Raw genomic sequence first — 22,805 nt, forward strand, 5'->3', positions numbered from 1 at the left:
CATTGAGGCAATGGTAACTATGTTCTCGTGTGTAGAAAAATTCGCGTACAATGTTGAGAAGCTTTTACTAGCGCGCCATCTATTAACAAAATATGGAGCATGAAAGCTTTCCAAAACGATTCAAAAATATAATTTGGATATCCGTACCGTGGGTTCGATCGCACAAGCGAGGATACGAAAATATATTACGTGGTATTATTTAAAATATTACGACTACTAAAATCGAGAAGCAGCCTAGTTAAAAAATTAACAAGGCTGTGACAGGGAAAATTGGTTGCAAGTCTATAAGGCAGTGGTTCTCAGCATTTGAAGCCCACGGCCCTGTTTCATTCATTTTTGTGAGTCGAAGGAAAATGAATGAGGAAAAATGAAACGACTAATCACTCGCGCCCCGGTATGAATGATATCAGGGCCCGGCGGTTGAGAAACACTGTCTTTTAGAGTATCATTTCGTCATTCCCAGGTTCTGCTTAAACATTATTTCTGCGATTCACGTGGTCTTCCTAGAATGTTACTTTCGTGATCCCGTGGTCCTGTGTTCTAACATATCTTCTATTCTCTTCGTCTTCCTAGAATATCATTTTCATGATAATCGTGGTTCGACTCGAGCATCATTTTTTCGATTCTCGTGGTTTTATTAGAATACGATATTGTCATGATCTTCACTTTTGCAATTCTGAAAAAGATGTCCGTATTTCCGTAATATTTCTCGAATATTATTTTAATGATTTCGTGGCCTTCCTAGGAAGATTTTCATCATTCTCGTGGTCTAACTAGAACTAGAGTAAGATTTTTTTGTCGATTTCCTTGTATTCTCTAAGTGCAGAAATTTTCGATGCTTGTGGTTTTTCCTTAAAAATATTCGTGGTTACCGTTGTCTCACTAGAACAAATTCTGTTGCTCTCATGGTCTTTCCTTGAAAAAAAAAGTTATGGTTGTCGTCGTCGTCTAACGGCCGTATTCACAGACACGGTTTAAACTACAATCGCAGGTTAAAGGATCAGAAATAGACATAGATTGGTTAAAATACTGAATTTAACCAATCCGTTTTCATCTCACCTCCTTTCACTTACGATTGTAGTTTAAACTGTGTCGGTGAATACGGCCGTTAGAGTATCATTTCGTGATTCCCGTGGTCCTCCTCAAACATGTTTACGATTCACGTGGTTCTGCTCAAACATTATTTCTGTGATATCCGTGATCTTCCTAGAATATTTCATGATTCTCGTGGTTTTTCTCAAAAATTATTTCGCTGATTCTTGTGGTTTTCCTGAAAAATGATTTTTCTAATTTTCGTGATTCTAAAAAACTTTTCGTGATTCCCGTGGTATTTCTCGAACATTAACGACTTCGTGGCCTTCTAGGAAGATTCTCATCATTCTCATGGTCTAGAGCATGATTTTTGCCGATTTCTTTGTACGTATTCTAAGTGCAGAAATTTTGCGATTCTTGTGGTCTTCCCAGAAATGTATTCGTGGTTACCGTTGTCACACTAGAACAAATTTCGCTGCTCTCGTGGTCTTCCTTGAAGAAAAAATTGTGGTTCTCGTGGTCTTCTTAGAGTATCATTTCGTGATTCAAGTGGTCCTGCTCAAACATTATTTCTCTGCTATTTTCGTTGTCTTCCCAGAATATCATTTTCATGATTCCTCTGGTTCTGCTCAAATATTATTTCTGCGATTTTTGTGGCTTTCCCAAAATACGATTTTTGTAATTGTCATAGTTTTCATTTTTGGCATTCTAAAAAAACTTTCGTGATTCCCACGGTCTTCCTCGCATATGATTTTAACTATTCTCGGGTCTTTCAAAAACACTGTTCTTCATTCACGTGTTCTTGCTGGAGTATAATTTTCTCGAATCGCCTGTCTTCCATCATTTTCATGGTTTGCTTAAAATAGAATTGACTTCCAACTGCCTGAAATAAATTTTGCGATTCCAAGTGATATATAGGATATATAGGATATGATGTCTGAAACTCTCGTGACCTTCTTAGAACAAAAGTTTTGTCAATTTTTCGTATTCCCATTACAGAAAATTCGCAATTCTTGTGGTCTTCCGAGAACTAATTTCGCTACTCTTCGTTTTCATTAACCATTTTCGTTATTTTCATGAAACAATTATCGCGACTCTCGCGATCTTACTAAAATACAAATTTAGTGATTCCCGATATAATTATGAATTATATTTTAGCTATTCTAAAATTATTTTAGTTATTTCCGATCTCCCCATCGAATATTATTTTGAAAATTCTCACGGCCTTTCTAAGACAAGATTTTTGCCATTCTCGCGCATGATTTCTGCAATCCAAGTGGTCATCATAAAGCAATTTTTGCGGTTCTTCTGGCCTTCCTAGAATACATTATTTTCATGATCCTCATGGACTAAATTTCGTTCCAAGTCTCACTAGAATACAAATTTAGTGATTCCCGTGGTCTTCCCAGAAAATAATTTTTCTTATTCTTGTAATCTTCCTAAGTATCTTCGTGATTCCCAATGGAATGTAACGATTCCCTTCCGATTATTCTTCCTAGAATATAATTTTTGCCATTAGCACCATTTCCTCTTCTGTTCGTAGAGAATAAATCTCATGGACTCTCAAAACATGATTTTCTTCATTTCTTGGTCCTTGTAGAATCGGAATGTCGTGGTTCTCGTGGTCTTTTTAGAGATAAATTGATTCCTAGAACATGATTTTCGTCATCGTTTCGGCATTTATAACATAAATTTCGTGATTCTCGTGGTCTGCCTAAAACGTATTTTTCTTTTCTCGTGTTCTTCCTGTATTATGGTTTTGTGAATCTCGTAGTCATACGAGAATATTTTCGCGATTCCAGTGGTCTCCATCGAACATCATTTTAATTAGATATTTGCTTGGCCTTCCTAGAACAGTTTTCGTTATTCTCGTGGTCTTACTAGAATATGATTTTCGACAATTTTTTGTTACACTATAACCACGTGGTCTCTGTTGAACACGATTTTAACGATTTTTCGCGATTCTATAGGTGTCCCTTGAAAATTATTTTCGTGATTCTCGTTGTCTTAAACAATTTTCATTGTTTTTGTGTTTTTTCTTGGGCCATAATTTTTGTTCTTGTGTGTCAGAATTGTGCAATTAATTAGCATTCATAAAACTATGAAAAAACACTAATTATTTTCAAGAAAGTTTTTCCATCGCAGATATGTGAAATTTAAGCATTTCTAGTAGCCTTGGAAACTTGAATTTTTTTTATAAAATTAGTTCTACTTGGATAGAAAGCAAGGAAAAAATCAGCGTCTTAATTTTTTTCAATTTTGTCAATATAAACTTAATTTTTCTTAATATTTTTTTTATTTGCAATATACATTTTTAACAAAAAAGGTCAATTCTCACCAAAATTCCTTGAGGGGTTCCGCTTAAGGAGCGGTTGCTGTGAGGTCCTGTGATATTCTTTGGCTGCCACGGGTGAAAATTAAGTTTAAGGCAAGCCATGACAGGCGGTTTAAGGGTCGCGAAGAGGTTAAAAAAAAAGGAAACTCGGAAGAAATGAAGCTTTTAAGTAAAGTATCATAATGAAAAGTGTAATTAATTTTAGAATCCAGCAAGACTTTCCATAGAACCAGGGCCATTTTAAAGCACGGAACACTTTGAGAACAAACCTGGTGGCTTCAGGAATGGTCAGGTGCAAAAAATATCTGTAAATAAATTAATGACTTATAATTCAAAATTTATCATATTCTAAAGAGCAATTTCAGTGTATGTCAGTCAAATTTGAGTGTTATTGCTCAGCAACAAATGATTGGTACTTCTTGAGTTGAGTAACCAATTTGTACATAGTTTCCGGCATCCCCGTCTCCCCGACTTATTGTCAGTTCCACATACCTCGAAACTTCGATGTTCATCACCGTTTCTCAACTCAACCTATGGTCCGCAGACCACTGTGAAGATGGCATGTGGTCCGCAGGCAGACTCGATAATTTAATTCTCACTGAATGAAAAATTAATATATCGTTGTAATTGATATTAGTAATATCCATATGTGTTCAAATAAAAATTATACTATCATATATCATCGAGGAAAATGCCAGAAATTGTGATCGTAAATACATGATAACACTAAATTTTGCCAAAAAAATGCAATTTATTGCCTTTAAATGTAATTTGTTAATTAATTCCGAAATTGCTGAAGAGGGGGGAAGGGAATAAAAGGCTCTGCAACAAATCGTAGTGAATAAAAATTTATTTCACGGGAAAAATATTCAAATGATCAGATGACCATATTTCATTGAAAAAAATACGGTAAACTGAGATCTTAAATAGGGAAAAATACGGGACATAACCAATTGTCATTAAAAACGTTGCCGGAAGTCGGTACAATCTCACCAATTTTTATAAAAATTTCTGAAGAAATGTAGAAAAAAACGTTGAACCTGACAAACATGCGAGATGAATATCTATATTTTTGCCATAATTATCATAATATAATTTATATACTGTATTATAAAAACACTGTGTGTTCATGACTTTAGAAAAATTCAACTAAGCATCATTGAAAAAAATTACAGATCTATAAAAAAAAATCGGAGCAACCGAAACTACAGGAATGTCCCGTAATACGGGACACCAGTCTTCCGTAAAATTGTTTCAGACATTTTACTGGTCCTTGGGTTCAGAAAAGTTGAGAAAAACACTGCTGTATATGAGCTTATAGTAGAATTGCAATAATATTCATAAAGTAACCGATATATACATTTTTTTTTTTTTTTTTACTTTACAGAAGAAAGAGAAACCGATATCAGCAGGATATGTCCTGATATTCGGATAGGAGAAGATGATTTACCAGGTAAGATAACAAATAAGAGTAACAAATTGAATTTCGAATTTATCCAATTCTTTGCCAATTCCACGAAGTAAATGGTCAACGTGTATTTCCTTTAGCTATCCTGATCATGTAAGTTAATTTCATTTCTTTATTCAGGTTTTGATCTCATAAGAAAATTTAGGTTAGATTCTAGTGAATTCGCCTTCCCGGGAGTCAAAAAAGTAAGAGGATCTAATAAAATGCAAACCGCCTACAGGTTATCCAAAAGAGCTGATATGACACTTCCTACCAGGTATTTACTAAATAATGAGTTATGATTTTTGAATTATGCCAGTTTTTACGCCAATTGACGTTTTATTCGCATTTACGGATTCGATGGAAAAAAAAAAATAACCTATGGGAAAATGTCAATTTTCAGTTGATCGTGTTTTTCTCGCGTCGAAAACTTTTCGTGACGTCACTTCTGGTGATTACTTATTTCAGTTCGGCACTGAACACACGAAACTCATTCGGCGTCCCTAACATCAACGGATAGTTTGGTTGCTTAAAAATGGAACTTTGATTTAAATATTTAACGCTCGGTTATTATCTGTAATAACCGAGCGTTACATATTTAAACTAAAGTTCTATTTTTAAATAACCAAACTATCCGTTGATGTTATATCATGTTGTTATATGATGATGCATAATCACCGAGCAATTGGTAAGTTTGATAAATATCCTTAAATTAATCGCTTTTACCGGCGATTATGCATGGTACCCAAACAGCGTTGGTAAATTTGATACATTTCTTTAAATTAATCGCTTTTACCGGCGATTATATGCATAATACTCAAACGTCGTGTAGTTGATAAACATGATATAAATCGTACTATATATATATACTACACATAATAATTCATACATGTATTGTTCATTATATCGGGGGGGAGGGGGGTACGACTATATTCATCACTCATACTAGACTCATTTGCAATTTTTTATATTTATATATCAAAATCACCAATTACGCAATGGTATTATTATTCACAGATAAAGGCATTAAATTTCAAGTACAGTGCAACCTCACTACAACGATACTCGATATAACGATACATCCCTCTACAACGATATTCTTTCAAGTCTTGAAGTAGAAAACACAAAAACAAAACAGAATCGCATAGGAATGTATGACCGGAAACCCCAACCTGGAGGATAAACGAAGATGCAGAAACAACAAACCAATAATGAGTGGAAAAACTCTTTATTTTGCTATACCTCACTCGAGGACTTAACGTTTACACGTACTGTCCTCGTGTAAAGTATCGCTAAATAAAGAGTTTTTCCACCCATTATTGGCTTGTTATTTCTGTACCTTCGATTATCCTCCAGGTTGGGGTTTCCGGTCATGCATTCCTATGTGATTCTGTTTTGTTTTTGTGTTTTCTACTTCCCCTAAAAGTTTGTATGTTGAGTTTTGAATCACCCTATATATATATATAAAATAAAAATTGGAAGTGACATCGAATACTTTTTTGGCACGAATATCTTCAGAAAAACACTTCCGCTTAGGTAAAGCGTAAAGCGCAACAATCATTCTCGAGTAATTTTCTACGAAGACCTACCGAATATTAACGAATTAATTAATTGACGAATAATATTAAGTAAAGAAAAAAATCATTAATATTGCTAACAAACTATTAAAAGCAGCGGTTCTTAACTTTTTGTGTTTAACGGACAATTTGTGCCAATTTGATGATAATGGCTGGCAAAGGCCAGGGATCCTCATGCCAATAAGTTGAAGGTCACGGATCTCTTTACCGAGTAATATTGAGTATATGTGGGCTCAGAAGCCACTCACAGTGTAAGTCAATGTTCTGAAAATGACTTTCAAGTCTTTTGAAAATGACAAGTCTTTTTGCAAGAATTTTGCAAGTGTCTCTTCATTGTTAAAACTTTCAGTTGGCAAAGCATTCAAGTCACTATTTTTATATTGCAACAGCAGATAGCGCCACTTATACTCACCACGGAATAAAAAGATCCTTTAAACCAGCGTTTCCTAACCTATGGTCCACCTGTGGTCCGCGGACAGGCACAAATGGAATGAAAAATTATTCAATTGTGGAACTGACATTAAGGCAACTGACTACGTTCAAATGACGATTTTTTCGAAAATAGTTTTATAAGATTATTTGGAATAATGTTTTTTACACAGAATATAAAACTTTTTATTCTTATACATGCAATGGGCAAAAAAAAAAAAAGTTATGGCTGATTTAAATCATCTGATTAAATGAGTAAGTACTGAAAATGAGAACATAATCTCAAAACGTTTTAGAGATATTTCAGAAATTTCACTGGATTTCCTCATTTCGTACAGTATTATGAGGCAAATGAGGGGCTACTACTACTACTAAACCACACATGCACGTCGTCCATATTCCTCTCCAGAACGTTTAACGAATCTGTACATGAAATATGCGTGTACGTGTTGCGAATACATCGTGAAGTTTGTTTCTATGTAATTCTTGTTATAGTGCTGCCATCTGCCATCTATTTTTAAACTAGGAGTGAAGTGTAATCATTGAATATTTGTACCGTTGTAGGCCGGTTGCTCTCTGTGACGAGACTTTTTAACGGGGAGATCGGCTCGCATTCGTACCTCGAAGTTGGGAACCACAGAAAAAATTTGGGGCTACTGGAAATCTCAGTAACTGTAGCTGCATTGCAGTGAAATGAATTTTTATAATTACAGTGATAACTATCATAACGTAAGTTATGAAAATTATCTACGTTTACAATTTTAAATACGTGACGATTGCATAAAATATTCAGTCCAACCTCAAAAATACAGGAACCACCCGTAAAATACAGGACATGTAGTCGCACTACTCACAGTGGTCCATCGAAACTTTTCAGACATATTACAGGTTTTTTCATAGAAAAAGGTTGAGAAACGCTGCTTTAAAAAAGATCCTTTTATATCATTTTTAATATTAATTGACTTTCATTGATTGCCTTCTGAGCCTTCCATTTTCTATTTCTAATGTAAAAACAATAAGTTAATTGCTTTAGCTATCGGGCTCCCTGGAATCTGTTCTAGGGACCCCTCATTGCAAAACCCCTTGTTTGTAGCATAAATTTCTTACAATTTCATTAATTGTATTATTAGTTTATTGTTATTGATTTTCTGTATTGTCTTTCTTTTCATAGAGCTGTCTTTCCTCTTGGGCTTCCAGAACAGTTCTCTTTTGTATCTACATTCCGGAGAAGAAACGGACGTAAAGACGCGTGGAACCTTATTCGCATATCAGATTTACAAGGTCGGCCTCAGTTTTCAGTATCTTTCAATCCTAGGAAACAATCGTTAGAAATGTCTACTATAAACCTCGATGGACGTGTTCAAGTCGCAAGATTTTCTGAAATCGACGTAAGTGTTGTATAGTCCGTATCAAAAGTTTAAGCACCAAAGGAATATGACAAATATGAAGAGAAATTAAAAGCAAATAAACTTTTGATATTTTTCCTAATTGTGTGCCTTAATAGCATGTCTATCATTCACATGAAAATTCACAAGCAATAATTTAATCATTTTTGATACAAAATATAAAATGAACATTTGAATCTGTCTCAAAAGTTTAAGCGTAACGCAAAAAGATACTTGTACAGTACATGCAATCCCAAAATAACATGTCAATGATGTTTTTCTGTCCCTGTATTACTTTAAAAAAATGTGTTCCCACTGACAGAATCGTATTCCTGGCTTCAGAGAAAGCCAGCATCCACGATAGCAATACTGAGTCCTTCTAGAGGCATTTGTTGCTCTCCGTGATTATAAAGAAAATTTATTGTGAGAGCTAATGTTTTTTGTGCATGTTGGAGTAAGAAAGAAAGCATTTTCACCATGCTGAAAATCCCACTCGAATCCCTTAGAAGCTCGTCAAATGGTAACAAATGTTACTCGAGTGTTTCCTGATTCTTCTTCAAGTCTTGTCTTCCGTCAAAAATTGACATAGTGGTCTGAAAATTCAAACTAAATCCTCTCCAAATCATCGGTAATTTGCCAACTTTTCATCGGCCGAAGAAAGTCTTTGGCTCTTTCGTGAAGTCATACCAGTATGTGTACCAGCCATCATGGCCATCTAAATTTCACTTGTTCTCCTCAATGAATATTACTTTCAGCCATTTTCCTTTATAAAGCATACACTTTCTTGACCATTCTCATCTCTCGTGACGTTGTTTTATGACATGTTATGCATACTATTTCTTTTCAGTTTAATGTAGTGGCAGTTTCTTATACGTCTATGTTCTGTATCTTTGACATATTTAGCCACAGATTATTTTTCACGTTTTTTACTTGGAACAACGACAAGTTTTGAGTTGACATAATTCTCTTTACCAGTCATCTGTCTGAATATACGTTGTATGTGGTCTCCCAGATCTCGATTTTTCCATCAGAAACGTTCTCTTTGGCAAGAACTTGACATATACCACGATTTCATCGGTTAAGAACATTAGAAATTTGTTCAATAGTCTCACCTTCCGATTTTCACTTGAAGATTCTAAACATCTCCTCCCTCGTGAACTGCGATGAATTAGGTGGTTTTATGTGTTTTGATTTACTGTCAAAAAAATTCCCTTTGTTTCAAATCCGCTCTAAAAACACGTCACTTCAGCTGAAACAACACGTCTTCTTTAAAATTTGCACAAATTGCTTAAACTTTTGAGACAACGATTTTCTCACTAAAATTAAAAATATATATTATTCTTGTGTATCTTTAAATACAGCTTTGGCCGCCACATTCTAACTAACCATCAGAGTGTTATATTCAATAAAATGCACTTATTTTAATGGATTTGGATTGCACTTCAATTATATACCTGTGAATATAATTTTGAATTTGTGTTTTTGATTTTATTGGCATTTTCATTTTAAGCTTGAACTTCTGAGACTGTTTATAAGAGACGCGATCAAAATGTTAAAAAATTTGAGATAGTTTTTCAATGAAATTCTGTATGAGAAGGAACTGAATAGTATTTAGTTATAATGCTATGCGGTTATTGAACACAAGAGCTGCAAATTGTACAAAAAATGACCATGGCGTATTCGAGTTTGTCCTTCATAATCATCTGTGTAATAACGTTAAGTATTACTTACGAGTGGGAAAACAAACTTGCTTCTAGATAATCGTTCTTTATTGATCTAACGATGCCCAATTACCCTACCATTTATCGTTTAAGATCAACATTTTTTTTTATTCCAAGACTTGAGCAATGATACCTAAGTTGAGTTTGCCTTCAGCAATGAACGAATTATTTACGATGGCATATAGTTAAAAAAAATGTCCATTCACCTTATAACATGACTTCTAGTAAGAATAACATGTATCAAAGATTACACCCTACATTGCTTATCTTCATCGACACACCGTATATTATTTATGAACCATCATATTTGCATAATTTTAAGGTTTATATTCAAGCAGGAAGACGTGGAATAAACCCCGAAGGAAATCATGTTTTTTTAGATGTCTCTATCTCTACTCTAATTATGATATCGACAATATATTTTATGTCTAAATGTGAAGAGTCAGAGCGTCAAAGTTTAGACTTCAAATGCGACTAAATTGGTATTTTGTAAATTGAAATGTTAGTTATCTTTTTACTACAGCATTTTTTTTTTCGTCACAGATGGATGATAAAGAATGGCATAAAATTGATCTCAGTGTATTAACTGATCGAGTTACTCTCTACATTGATTGCGAACCTGTTAGAACACAACCGCTTGAAGCCAGAAGACCTATAGACGTTAATGGAGCGATCATGGTGGCGAAATACGAAGAAGATTCCAAACCTGTGCAGGTAAAAATCGAGTTCTTGATATTCATCATTAGAGCCCGGACTATATGGTGCATATGCATTTGCATATTTTGGCCTTTTTTAGCATTAAAGCATATGAATGCATAAAATCAAACATTTTTTAGAATAACTGCATATTTTTTCTCAATCACTTTTTTTTAAATAATTTTTCAAATAAATATTGCTCATAATATTTTCATAACATCGGTTTTTTTTCATGCATTTAGTGAATTAATAGAGACGTTTGTAATACTGTAATTTTCAAATATCAGCCAGTTTTATCGTAAATCTATTTCTAGAGATAACGTCAAAAGTGTTCAATGTTTCTTAAAAATAGCGTCGAAATTCTTTTGTTACTGGTATTTCGTTACCGAGGAGCTGTAGCAAACTAGAAATTAAAAATGCCTAAATAACAAAGATGTAGAAGTTATTTGCATATGCTAGTATATACATATATATATCGCAGAGAGTTTTTCTCCAATAGGGTCGGGAATGAATGGATTAGCTTACCTCCGGGGAGGGGGGGGGGTCGTGAATTCTAACACAATTGATACGTTTAAAAAGAAATACGATATACATATTGGGATAAATCGAGAAGCTATCCATTTTTAGATGAGGCAACCATAATTTTTTATGGGCAGTATATTTATATTTTATCATAATTATTGGTTTTTTATTTCTCTATTGGGTTGCTGTATTTTTGATATAGTTTAGATATGCAATTCGACATCGATATTCTTTGTGACCATCTTTTTTCAGCCACCTCGTTGGACATTCTGTCTGTTGTGGCCTTTGTATTTGTATTTTACATATATGGGGATATTTTTTGAAATGAATATGCACTTTAAAAACATATCTGCTTCTTTTTTTGCATGGTGATTTTTTTCATGCATATTTTCTCATTTTTGGTGCATATTTCGGAATTTTTAACTTTATCTTATGTTTTGACATTTTTAAGTGCATATTTTGGTGTTTTCAAGTGCATATTTCACCACTAATATACTATTTAAGTATCCAATAACGGAATTTCAAAAGACGGTGAATGATTTGGAATCTCTCAAATTTCTGTTTGATATCTAATGTCTTTTGTTTGTTACTATAGATGGATCTGCAGTGGATGATAATGACGTGCGATCCGACACGATCTGAGCGAGAAACTTGCGACGAATTGCCTGTATGTTTTCATGTTTATAAAAATAAAACATATTAAAAAATGTGTTAATAATATTCAATGGATGTTCAATTAACGAATGACCTATTGCAACTGCAAGGGCTTAATCGTATCTTATTCATTTCAATGAGATCAAACTTGTTCAGAAAAATATAATCATAAAATATTGTTCGATTTACCATGAGATTCTGTGAAAATAACTGCATTGTTGAGGGGATTGCATTTCTACTTGTAATCTATGGTAAATAAGACATCTTGAATAAATTGTTTCCAATTTTAGGTTAAAAAAAAGAGCAGTTCCGGCTGCCCAATTTGTCCAGAAGGACCACCAGGAATCAACGGCACAGATGTAAGTTTTTTTGTTCTTTTTTTTTTGTTTTTCATATTTATCCGCCCCTTCAAAAAATTTTCATTTCTTTCCTCAAGCATTAATATTTTTCTTTCAAGACGAATTTATAAATGTATTTTGTTCTATAGGGTCCTCCTGGGCCTCCCGGGCCTCAGGGTGAAAGAGGGATCCAAGGATGGCCCGGAATACCAGGACCGCGTGGAGAGACAGGACCTGCAGGGTTACCAGTAAGAAATTTTTTTATTGTAGACTATTTATGAGGGGGGGGGGGCAAATTTAACAAATCGAATACTGTAATTATTTTACTTGTAGAGGTTGGAAAAGAGCTAAGACTCTTTTCAGTTGTTCGATGAGACGATTGCGTATATATACAAATGATTTATTTATTTACACCACACGATATTTACATTAGACTATAAACTGCAGAGCCAAAAAAACTGGTACAGGCATGCGTATGCAAATAAAGAGATATGGAACCAATCTGAGTACGGCGCTGCGGTCGGCAACGCCTATATAACACAACAAGTGTCTGGCATAGTTGTTAGATCGGTTACTGCTGCTACAATGGCAGGTTATCGAGATTTAAGTGAGTTTGAACGCGGTGTTATAGTCGGCGCTCGAGAGATGGGACATGGCATCTCCGAGGTAGCGATGAAATTTGGATTTTCACGTACGACCATTTCACGAGTGTATCGGGAATCCGGTAAAAAATTAAATCTACGACATCGCTGCGGCCGGAAAAAGATCATGCAAGAACGGGACCAACGACGACTGACGAGAATCATTAAACGTGACAGACGTGCAACCCTTCCGCAAATTGCTGCAGATTTCAATGTTGGGACATCAACACGTGTCAGCGTGCGAACCATTCAACGAAACATCATCGATATGGGCTTTCGGAGCCGAAGGCCCACTCCTGTACCCTTGATGACTGCACGACACAAAGCTTTACGCCTCGCCGACAACACCGACATTGGACTGTTGAGGACTGGAAACACGTTGCCTGGTCTGACGAGTCTCGGTTCCAATTGCTTCGAGCTGATGGACGTGTACGGGTATGGAGACAACCTCATGAATCCATGGACCCTACATGTCAACAGGGGACTGTTCAAGCTGGTGGAGGCTCTGTGATGGTATGGGGCGTGTGCAGTTGGCGTGATATGGGACCCCTGATACGTCTAGATATGACTCTGACAGGTGACAGGTACGTAAGCATCCTGTCTGATCACCTGCACCCATTCATGTCCATTGTGCATTCCGACGGACTTGGACAATTTCAGCAGGGCAATGCGACACCCCACACGTCCAGAATTGCTACAAAGTGGCTCCAGAAACACTCTTCTAACTTTAGACACTTCCGCTGGCCACCTAAATCCCCAGACATGAACATTATTGAACATATCTGGGATGCCTTGCAACATGCTGTTCAGAAGAGATCTCCACCCCCTCTTACTCCTACGGATTTATGGACAGCCCTGCAGGATTCATGGTGTCAGTTACCTCCGGCACTACTTCAGACATTAGTCGAGTCCATGCCACGTCGTGTAGCGGCACTTCTGCGGGCTCGCGGGGACCCTACACGATACTAGGCAGGTGAACCAGTTTTTTTGGCTCTTCAGTGTATTTATACTATAGAAACTGTATGACATGCTGAAACCGAAAAATAAAGCACGTGCGCGGACGACAGCGAGAAATTTACTAAAGATTGCGCGCATCGTCTCTAAGGCTGCGGTCATAGTGGAACGAAGAGATAAGAGTTCCAAGAATAGCGACTAGGAAGAAAAAATGCGTAGGGGTGTGAAGGAAGAGATGTCCACTCATATTAAAAGAAGAGGGGGTTAGGGAAAATGGCCGGAGGGATTCTGAAATGCAAAGGATATGATGATGATGATGCCTCCTCAAAAGAGGGAAAGGGGAAAAAGGGGAGAAACAGACCAATCAGCAGATAGCGAAAATCAATAGATCGAGGTAAAAACAAACAGAATTGCTCAAGTCGCGCACCTCACTGAGTGGCCTCTTTCTCTTCTTTGTCTCGCTCTTCGAATTGGTGCGGTGTAGAATAAAACATTACAATTGTTTTCGTCACTAGTCTCTATTATGCACTCCCGTACCTCGTGGTCGTCTCACTATGCGTTCTGCCTTAGCTTCCCGGAAGCTTTCCAAGCCCCACCTGCTGAAATCACAGATGTTCTTGGCTGATCACCGGGAGAGCAGCGCGATGCCTAGCGCCATCATGCGAGGATCACTACAACTCCATACGGCTTCAATACGATTCACATGAAACGCGGTTCTACTCGGAATGGTTTTTAAAACTACAATTCGCACAAATAACAGTAGGACCTCCCGAATCCGGACACCCATTATCCGGACACACACTGTCGGCCGAATTATTTTTCCCAACCGGGGACTTTTGATGTTTACTTCTTTACCCAAACTCTGCGCTTCGCGCCTTTCCTAATACATCAACCATTTTATTTCTTTTTTGTACCACTTATTGTTGGTGTCCACTGCACTGCAATTTTCTTGATTCTGGGAAACAATGATGGCAACTCTGTGTCTCAATGAATGTGAATGGTCAGAAAAAGTCAGATTTGATCAAAAGAAATATTCTTCCTTTAAAGAACTTCTCTTTCATAAAAGATGGTTTATATATAAGTGGGAAATTTGAACTTTTGAAAACGCTAAACTTTGAAACGCTAAACACTAGTACGAATATTGTGTGGAGAACATGGAATCAGAAAATGTACCGTGTGTACGATCTTCAGAAACAAAAAAAAATATTTTTTTCAGTCTGTTTTCGGATTCGAACAATGACTACCAAAAAATGTTTAAAGAATAAGGATTTTTTTTTCTATGGATAACTAGTAATGGCATGTAAATTAAAAATTATGGGTTTTTTTAATTAAATTATCTCTGTTACTTACTTACGTATACTGTACACAGTATATTGCTTTATTAATTTTATTTCAAAGGGAAATATGAATCTCAAAGCGCTTAAAGAGGTATATTACTGCTTCAAGTATGAAAAAACTTGAGAAATAAACAAAAGTTGATCCATAATCCGGAAGATTTCCTGATCCGGAATCACCTAGCTCCCGAGGAGTCCGGGTTTGAGAGGTCCTACTGTACCAAACAACAAGTAGACAAGCGACTTGAAGAGAATTTAAACCGATAAAGTTTCTTGAACCATTTCCAATGAAGACCGTCTTAATTCTTTTTACATTGTACGTCACTATACTATAAAATAACGTATATATTTTTTTGCTTCATGTTCATCGCGATTACTTTGATATTTTTGTTGACAATTGTGTTAATAGAAGTGAAAAGTAAAAAAAGCCTTCTTTTAATAAGGAAACGCTGACAAAAACTCATCTGGACAACTTATAAATGTTTTGAGCCCGGGCTGTAATCATGTGTTAACTTACTGGAATTAAGTTTTTACGATTTACTTGGATAAAAGGAGATTTAATTCGTTGTATTTCGCGATGGACACACTATGTGTTTTTCTATGTCCCTTTATTAAATTTAGATGAATTCATGGCCGTGAAGAACGAGATGGAAGAACAAGACTTGTTAGCTAATCGAAATCATTTGTTGAGTACGAGGAAGTTACTGATTTGATGAACTATTCTTCCCTTCTTTTCGACATTCATACGCACACTTTTTTTCTTACTGTAACACACACACACTGTCACTGTATGGTATACTATAACTCTTACGGCAAAGCCATTCTGATTGGTGAAGTTCTGCTTCTATCCCTCGCACATGACAAGATGCAGTATCTGCAGTTATGAGGAAAATCAGCAACGTAAAACAATAATAAAGATCAATCACTGCATGTGATATTACATACAGCGCAAACAAGTCTCGATTAATTTCTGAGAAATCACAACAAATCAAACTAGCATTTATCACAGCTTGCTTTCATACATGCTCATTGCTGTAGATATAGGGGTATGCATATGCTTGTAATACACATTTTAGTACTGTAGTTCTATACAGTGGCAATCGGAGCCGGGGGGAAGGGGGTGCAGCGGATGCTCGAGAGCACCCGAAGAATTGATTCTAAAATTAGAATCTCTCACCTAAAGCTCCGCAATTGGTTGCATTCAAGCGAATGTAATCAATTGGCTTATTAGATGTTTTTTTCAAGTTCTGTGAAAGATCTTTCATCATAGTTTTCTACTGTAATCCCGACCTAATTCACAAACATTTCTTTTTTTTTGCGTTTAAATTCATGTATGTTTCTTAAGGTGCTTGAGTTACATGTGGAATTCAATATGCTAATGATGTTTTCTTTTTCAAGGGTAGAGTCGGCCCTGTTGGGTTGCCTGGACCAAGCGGACCAGCTGGTAGAATAGTAAGTATTTCAATAGCATCATTTGAAAGAACTTTTTTTTCTATTACTTGGGATGGAATCACATAGAGTATTAATTTTTAAATGCTCTTGTTGTGAACGCCATTTTTCCCATCAAAATATTTAAAGTTCTGAAATTACATAGGCCGAATTATACTTATTTTAATCAGAGAGAAACACATATAGGCCTACTTTTTTCCACTCATTTATAATACATCTTACATTATTGCACTTGGCTCCCACTCTTGGTATATACTGAATGGCGCCCAGACACTAAAACATAATGAGAATTCAATAACATTCACACGTTTCAATTAACCAATCAGATTAGAGCTTTTTTTATAACGTAGAAGTATCTCTTAGTTACTCTCATTTCTTTTTGTGTGTAAGGTTTGCGTATTAAGTAGTTCCCTGGGGTGTTCATAATTCTTGAGCAGGGGACCTCTTTAAAATGTTTAAAATGTAATATTTAGTGCCTGTTGGTCGCTTCTGGCCGCAAGGAGGATGGTAATGTCCAGCGTTTGGTAAATCCATTTATTTGTGTGTGTGTGTGTGTGTGGCATTGCAACAGTTCATATACCAACAATGTATTCTTTTATATTTGTGAAAAGAATTTTTTTTAATTGATTTGATTGATTCAATTCAAATATGGCTCAAACGCGATTGATTACTTGTATAAAATGTTTGTTAATTGTGTTTGGTTAATGATTTTTAATAAATTTTGAAATGCTTAAAATTTGATTAAAAGTTAATATGCGGCTCTGCTCAAGAGAATCATGAGTACCCAAAACCCAGGCTACTTAACCCTCGAAAAGCTGCAAAAAGATTGAGTGTAACTAAAGAGATACTTCTACGTTATAAAAAAGCTCTAATCTGATTGGTTAATTGAAGCGTGGGAATGTTATTGAATTCTCATTATTTTTTAGTGTTTGGGCGCCATTCAGCATGAACCAAGAGTGGAAGCAAAGTGAGATAATACTAAGACGTAATAAATGAATGGATAAAAAAGTAAAGTATATATGTGTTTCTCTCTGAGATTAAAATAAGAATAATTCTGCCGATGTGATTTCACAAGTTTAAATATTTTGATGGAGAAAATGGCGTTCACGACACTTCTATATACTGATAAGCATATACAAATCTGAAGGAATGGGATTAATTTTAAAAGGGGCTAATGTGTGATTTAAGGGTAAGGGCTTGATGATAATAACTTAGAAATATTAATACAGAAAAACTTTTCCGTAACTTCCCCAGCACCCCTTTCGTCACACGTTATTGCAAAAAGATGCTCTCAACTCAAGGCCGTAATTAGGATTTTTGCCGCCCGGGAGGCACATTATTTTTCCACCCCCCCCCCCTTCCCACAACTTTAAAATTCGATAATTCTATAACGGTTTTCTTTGTTCCCATCTAAAACTCCCCCCCCCTAAATTTTGTCGCCCGGGGCAGTTGCCCCCTGCTCCCTCTAGTTCCAGCCCTGCTCAACGGTATACCAACGGTTGCCAAAGAATAGAAAAATGCTATTTTCAGTATGAATTGTTACTATTTCTATAATTGCCACTTCAAGAAAAATGACTTCCGTTCATTATTTTGATGTAAATCTCTCATAGTATATCAAGGGTCTAATTTTAAGTTGAATTCTTTTTCTTTAACCCTTTACCTGTGTCACCCGCTCTGGGTTCGGGTAACTGAAAAGTACAATGTTTGTGATTAGATTATCTTTTATATTGATGCATTGCACGAAATTAAACAGGAAAAAAAAAGACTAATTTTTAATGCATTTTTCCGAAACATATTATACGGTTAAGGGGTTAAAAATTAATGTAAAAATTTAGTTTGTTTTTTGTTGCATAATGGAGCAAATATAAATGCCATTGTTTATATTTTTCAAGGGTCCTCCCGGTCCCAAAGGTGATCCTGGTTCGCCTGGTGACGATGGAAATCCTGTGAGTTTTCAGTAAGCATATTTTTTCAGAAAAAGAAATGAAAATATTTAACATTTTAATAGAGTATACATAAAGAATTTAATTATGATACTCTCTCAAATTTGCAAAGGAAGAAGTATACATAAATGCGAATTCTTAAGTAGGTACTGAAGTATTCTGGAATCTAATTTGAACCTACTTGTTTTTAAAAAGCATCGTAAGTTCACAGCTACATTCATTCGGGTTTCTATATAACGATTCCATCAATTGTCTTAGATCGGATTTTAAGGAGTCTACAACAATCAAATTTAAGATTCATCGTAGTCTATTCTAGGAGATTGATAGTGTAACACTTCAATTCTATCGGAATACTTCGATTTAACGAGTAGTAAATTTTCATAAAGTTCATTCCTAAAATTTAGTTGCTTATTACCCGATATTTCAGGGTCCAAAGGGTGAAAAGGGAGACGTCGGAACTCCTGGACCACAGGTAATAAATAATATATAATCAATAACTGATGTGTTTTGATAACATACGTTTTCAGCATCATAATCATTCCATTATTTTTTTTCCAGGGCCCACCAGGAGCCCCTGGTCAAACAGCGGATTCTAGAGTAAGATTTATTATTGTTTTTTCTGTTAATCAGTTCATTCTATTAATAAAAAGTGGAGCCTCGTTTATACTTTTTTTTCGCTCAGTTACGAATTTTATTTATACGGCGTTTGGCTTCTATCGCAATTGGTTCCTGTACAATGTTAAAATAATTGATTTATTCGACGTTTTCACTTCGACTTGAACTCTAACGGCCGTACTCACCGACTTCACCTGCAATCGCAGGTGAAAGGATTGAAGATCGAAACGGATTGGTTAAATTGAGGATTTTAACCAATCCTTGTGTCGATCGCTAATCCTTTAACCTGCGATTGTAGTTTAAACTCTGTCGGTGAATACGGCCATAAGTCTGTTTTTTAAAAAATACGTCATTTATATCCATCAATTGCGAGCAATTTCTGTAGAGAGTGAAAACGCGTTGCTGAAACAGAGTTCTTACATATATTGTCACCGCGAAAGCCATAAATTTTAGGATGATTGTTAATTGTACAAAAGTAGCCATTGAGCTGACTTATGCGCAATTAGAAGTACACTTAAGTAATTTGTTTACTGCTTGTTTCTGAGAATACGCAGATGCAGTGAACTTCAAATAAATGCGTTTTAATTGTTTGAAAGAGATCCATTTCGTCACCTTCTAATGAAAACATTGTACATCAAAAATTCCCAACTTCACAGGCAGAGCAAAAACAGGATGGGACATCCCATTGAATAACACACAGAAGGGGACTCATTTTTTTTTTCTATAGAGAGCAGAGCAGAAATAGGTGAGATATGATGTTCTCTAAAACAGTCAAAAAGTCATTTCCGAAAAAAATTAATGTACGATGTTTACATTATAAGGTGTGACGATATGTTCTATCAGAATTTTTTCTCGCAATGTTTTCAGCCTGATCCCCCAAGGGGGAGAAAGTTCATTGTAAGCATTTAGAGGGTAGAGGTCCGCCAATAACAGACATACGGAACGAAAGCCTCCTAGATACTACATCTAGGAGGCTTTGACGGTACACGTACACAAGGACGTACGCAGGATCGAGGGCACAAAAATTTTCTTCCCCAGAAATTTGGAGTTACCACCTTTCAAAAAGCATTTAAATTAACAGAAATGATTGATTGAAATAGGCAGGGGCGTCGGAAGTGTTTGGAACTTGTGGGTGCATGTCTCGATCTTTAAATAGGAAGTTTTGACGTCCGAATCAATTCAGGATGCTCAGACAAATGCCATAAACTACCATGGATGCTCCAGTACCCCCGGCCTCGAAGCCACTGTGCCCAGGTTACTTCTTTTGGTCATTCATATGCAAGGGTATCGGAACATATACGTGGGTAGAGCCTTTACCTACAAAATTTTTACTTCTGAATCTTTTTTGGGGGTGCCGAGACCCATGTCACAAATTACCGTGAGTGCTGGAGCACCTACTGCACCCCCAGCTCCGACACCACTAGGTACTTAAAATTTAAAATGAAACATAATTTTTATTATTTTCGGACACATTTGGTGAAAAACTTGGTTTTATGTGGAATTCTATTTAAATTCCGAACGTAGATAAGTTAAAGCGAGTAACCAAATGTTTGTGTCCTCTAATGCTGCTATATGAATGCATCATTAATCTTGCTGACGATGTCTCACTTTAACTCAAATATCAAACATATATTCTAATAATTTCTTGAATTCAATTCACAGGGTGAACCAATTCAAGGGCCTCCAGGACTTCCTGGTCTTCCAGGGCTTCAAGGAATCCCTGTAAGTGAAATATATTTTTGATATCTTTATTACGAGTTAGGTTAAACTCCATCTGAGGCATTTGTATTTCGTATATACTGTGAATATTTTTTTTATCATTCCACTATTTTTGAATAATATTTTGACCACACACTATGTTGACTTGAATCTCCTTTATAATTTGTTAGAACTTTTGAACTCCTCGAACTTTTGTTAGAATATACTTGTTTCCATAGGTGCGGGGAAAACTGAAAAGGAGGCAGTTCTGCGTATATATATAGTCACATATTTTGTGCCTACACAGCCGACAATAACATTCTCAAAGCATCGATGGGTGGGGGTTACAGGCGTCTGGGAAAATTCTTATCATTTTCTTGTTTTTTTCACACTACAAATTCACCATAGTGAGGCCCGTGGAGAATCTGATCATGGGGCCCGCTTAAGATCTTAGCCGAGGGACCCTGATGCAGTATGTGGGACCATGACTCAAAGCACTGTCGAGATATTGTCCGGCGACCATAGGCCAACACTGAACTATTGACCATATTAAACTCTGTGTGTATAAGTTCGATTATCGGACTTTAATATCGTGAATGCGAGCCGATCTCCCCGTTAAAAAGTCTCGCCACAGAGAGCTACAGGCCCACAAATATTCAATCATTACACTTCACTCATAGTTTGAAAAATAGATGGCAGCACTCAAACTTTACGCCCAACACTAGATGCGCTTTCAGACAGTTAGGTAGGCCTCGTGCTCACTTCCGGTGCAAAATTCATTCGGTAGTAAATCGGTCTTGGCAATAGAGCAGAGAGAGCTGTGCTCGGTTTGAAAGAAAGAACTTCAATATCATAATATGAGGATTAGTCTGAGAAGTTTGAAAAATGTCATAAAAGTTCTTTTATTGTTTTTCAGTATACAAGCTGAATTGTAGTTATATGAAATTATTCAGCAAGTGCTGTTATTTTTTAATCTTATGATTATTACTTTATAATCCATTAAATGTTTTTTTTAATTCTCATAATAGGGTATTGACGGAAATCCCGGTGCTCCTGGTGTAAATGGAAGAAAGGTGAGAGCTCAAACATGTTATTCCTTCATCTCGAAATAAATCCTCACAACGAAAGGAAATCGATGAAAATTCGATGTTTTTGTACACTTAGATTATCATGATATGCTGCATTCATATTATATACAGGGTGTCCTGTAAGTCCTAATGCGGTCTTTATGTCATTAACCGTCCGTCGTAGAGGTATGGTTTCAATTTAAAAAATGTTCAAAATGTGTTACAAAAACCGCTCTGTGCCAGTTTTGAGAGTGAAAATACAGTGCGCCACAAAATAAAAATCTAAATTTCTATACGGACACCCTGTCCTAAAAAACCCAATCAAAAAGTTGTTGTCCAGTATCTCCTGAGGCCAACAAAAAAAATCCAAGTTTCTAAATGCTGTATTTGTTGAGATATTTGAATTCAAAAAATCTGAGAAAAGTTGGGAAAGAACGGCATAAACTTTCTTCGATTTTGGAATTAAAATATTTCATCGAATATTCACTTGGACATAACGATTTTTTTTTTCTTGGCCTCAGAAGAGACGGGGTAGCAACTTTCTGATTGGAATTTTTTAGGATAGGGTGTCCCTATCCTAAATTTTTATTTTGTGACACACTGTATTTCCACACTAAAACTGGTACAGGGTGATTTCTGAACACATTTTAAGCATTTTTCTAACTGGAACCATGCCTCTACGAGGAACGGTAGATGAGATAAAGGCCGCATTAGGACTTACAGGGCACCCTATATTATGATTCATAACTTAAAAAAAAAGTCACAAAATAGGGAGTGCAATAATATTGAATGCTTTTCTTTCCCCCTTCAAACAGGGTGCGCGAGGTGATCGTGGTCTGCCAGGAAGACGTGGTCCACCCGTAAGTTCTTTTTTTTCCAAAAATTTCTTATTTCAAAAACGAAGAAAACTTCCTTAAATAATTTAAGGAATTTTAACCGCAATTAAATTAATCCCAGCATGAATATAT

General features: G+C 35.9%; 1 protein-coding gene across 3 annotated transcripts in view; it reads left to right on the forward strand.

Moving 5' to 3' along the window:
* The window catches only part of LOC149085075 (uncharacterized), a 137,460-nt gene that overhangs the window by 63,295 nt on the left and 51,360 nt on the right, over window positions 1–22,805 (forward strand). For all 3 annotated transcript variants that reach the window (XM_089232858.1, XM_089232857.1, XM_089232859.1), the window contains exons 3-16: window positions 4,755–4,820; window positions 4,956–5,091; window positions 7,992–8,208; window positions 10,470–10,640; window positions 11,740–11,811; window positions 12,089–12,157; window positions 12,286–12,384; window positions 16,464–16,517; window positions 18,407–18,460; window positions 18,885–18,929; window positions 19,016–19,054; window positions 20,735–20,794; window positions 21,799–21,843; window positions 22,653–22,697. In XM_089232858.1, coding sequence (XP_089088984.1) covers window positions 4,755–4,820; window positions 4,956–5,091; window positions 7,992–8,208; window positions 10,470–10,640; window positions 11,740–11,811; window positions 12,089–12,157; window positions 12,286–12,384; window positions 16,464–16,517; window positions 18,407–18,460; window positions 18,885–18,929; window positions 19,016–19,054; window positions 20,735–20,794; window positions 21,799–21,843; window positions 22,653–22,697 — 1,172 coding nt within the window. The remainder of the gene's footprint in view (window positions 1–4,754; window positions 4,821–4,955; window positions 5,092–7,991; window positions 8,209–10,469; window positions 10,641–11,739; window positions 11,812–12,088; window positions 12,158–12,285; window positions 12,385–16,463; window positions 16,518–18,406; window positions 18,461–18,884; window positions 18,930–19,015; window positions 19,055–20,734; window positions 20,795–21,798; window positions 21,844–22,652; window positions 22,698–22,805) is intronic.

Source organism: Pholcus phalangioides, unplaced genomic scaffold (genome assembly GCF_987345545.1).
Source record: "Pholcus phalangioides strain wild (caught in Gottingen) unplaced genomic scaffold, Ppha-v1.0 ptg000007l_1, whole genome shotgun sequence".
In the NCBI taxonomy this organism is placed as follows: domain Eukaryota; kingdom Metazoa; phylum Arthropoda; class Arachnida; order Araneae; family Pholcidae; genus Pholcus; species Pholcus phalangioides.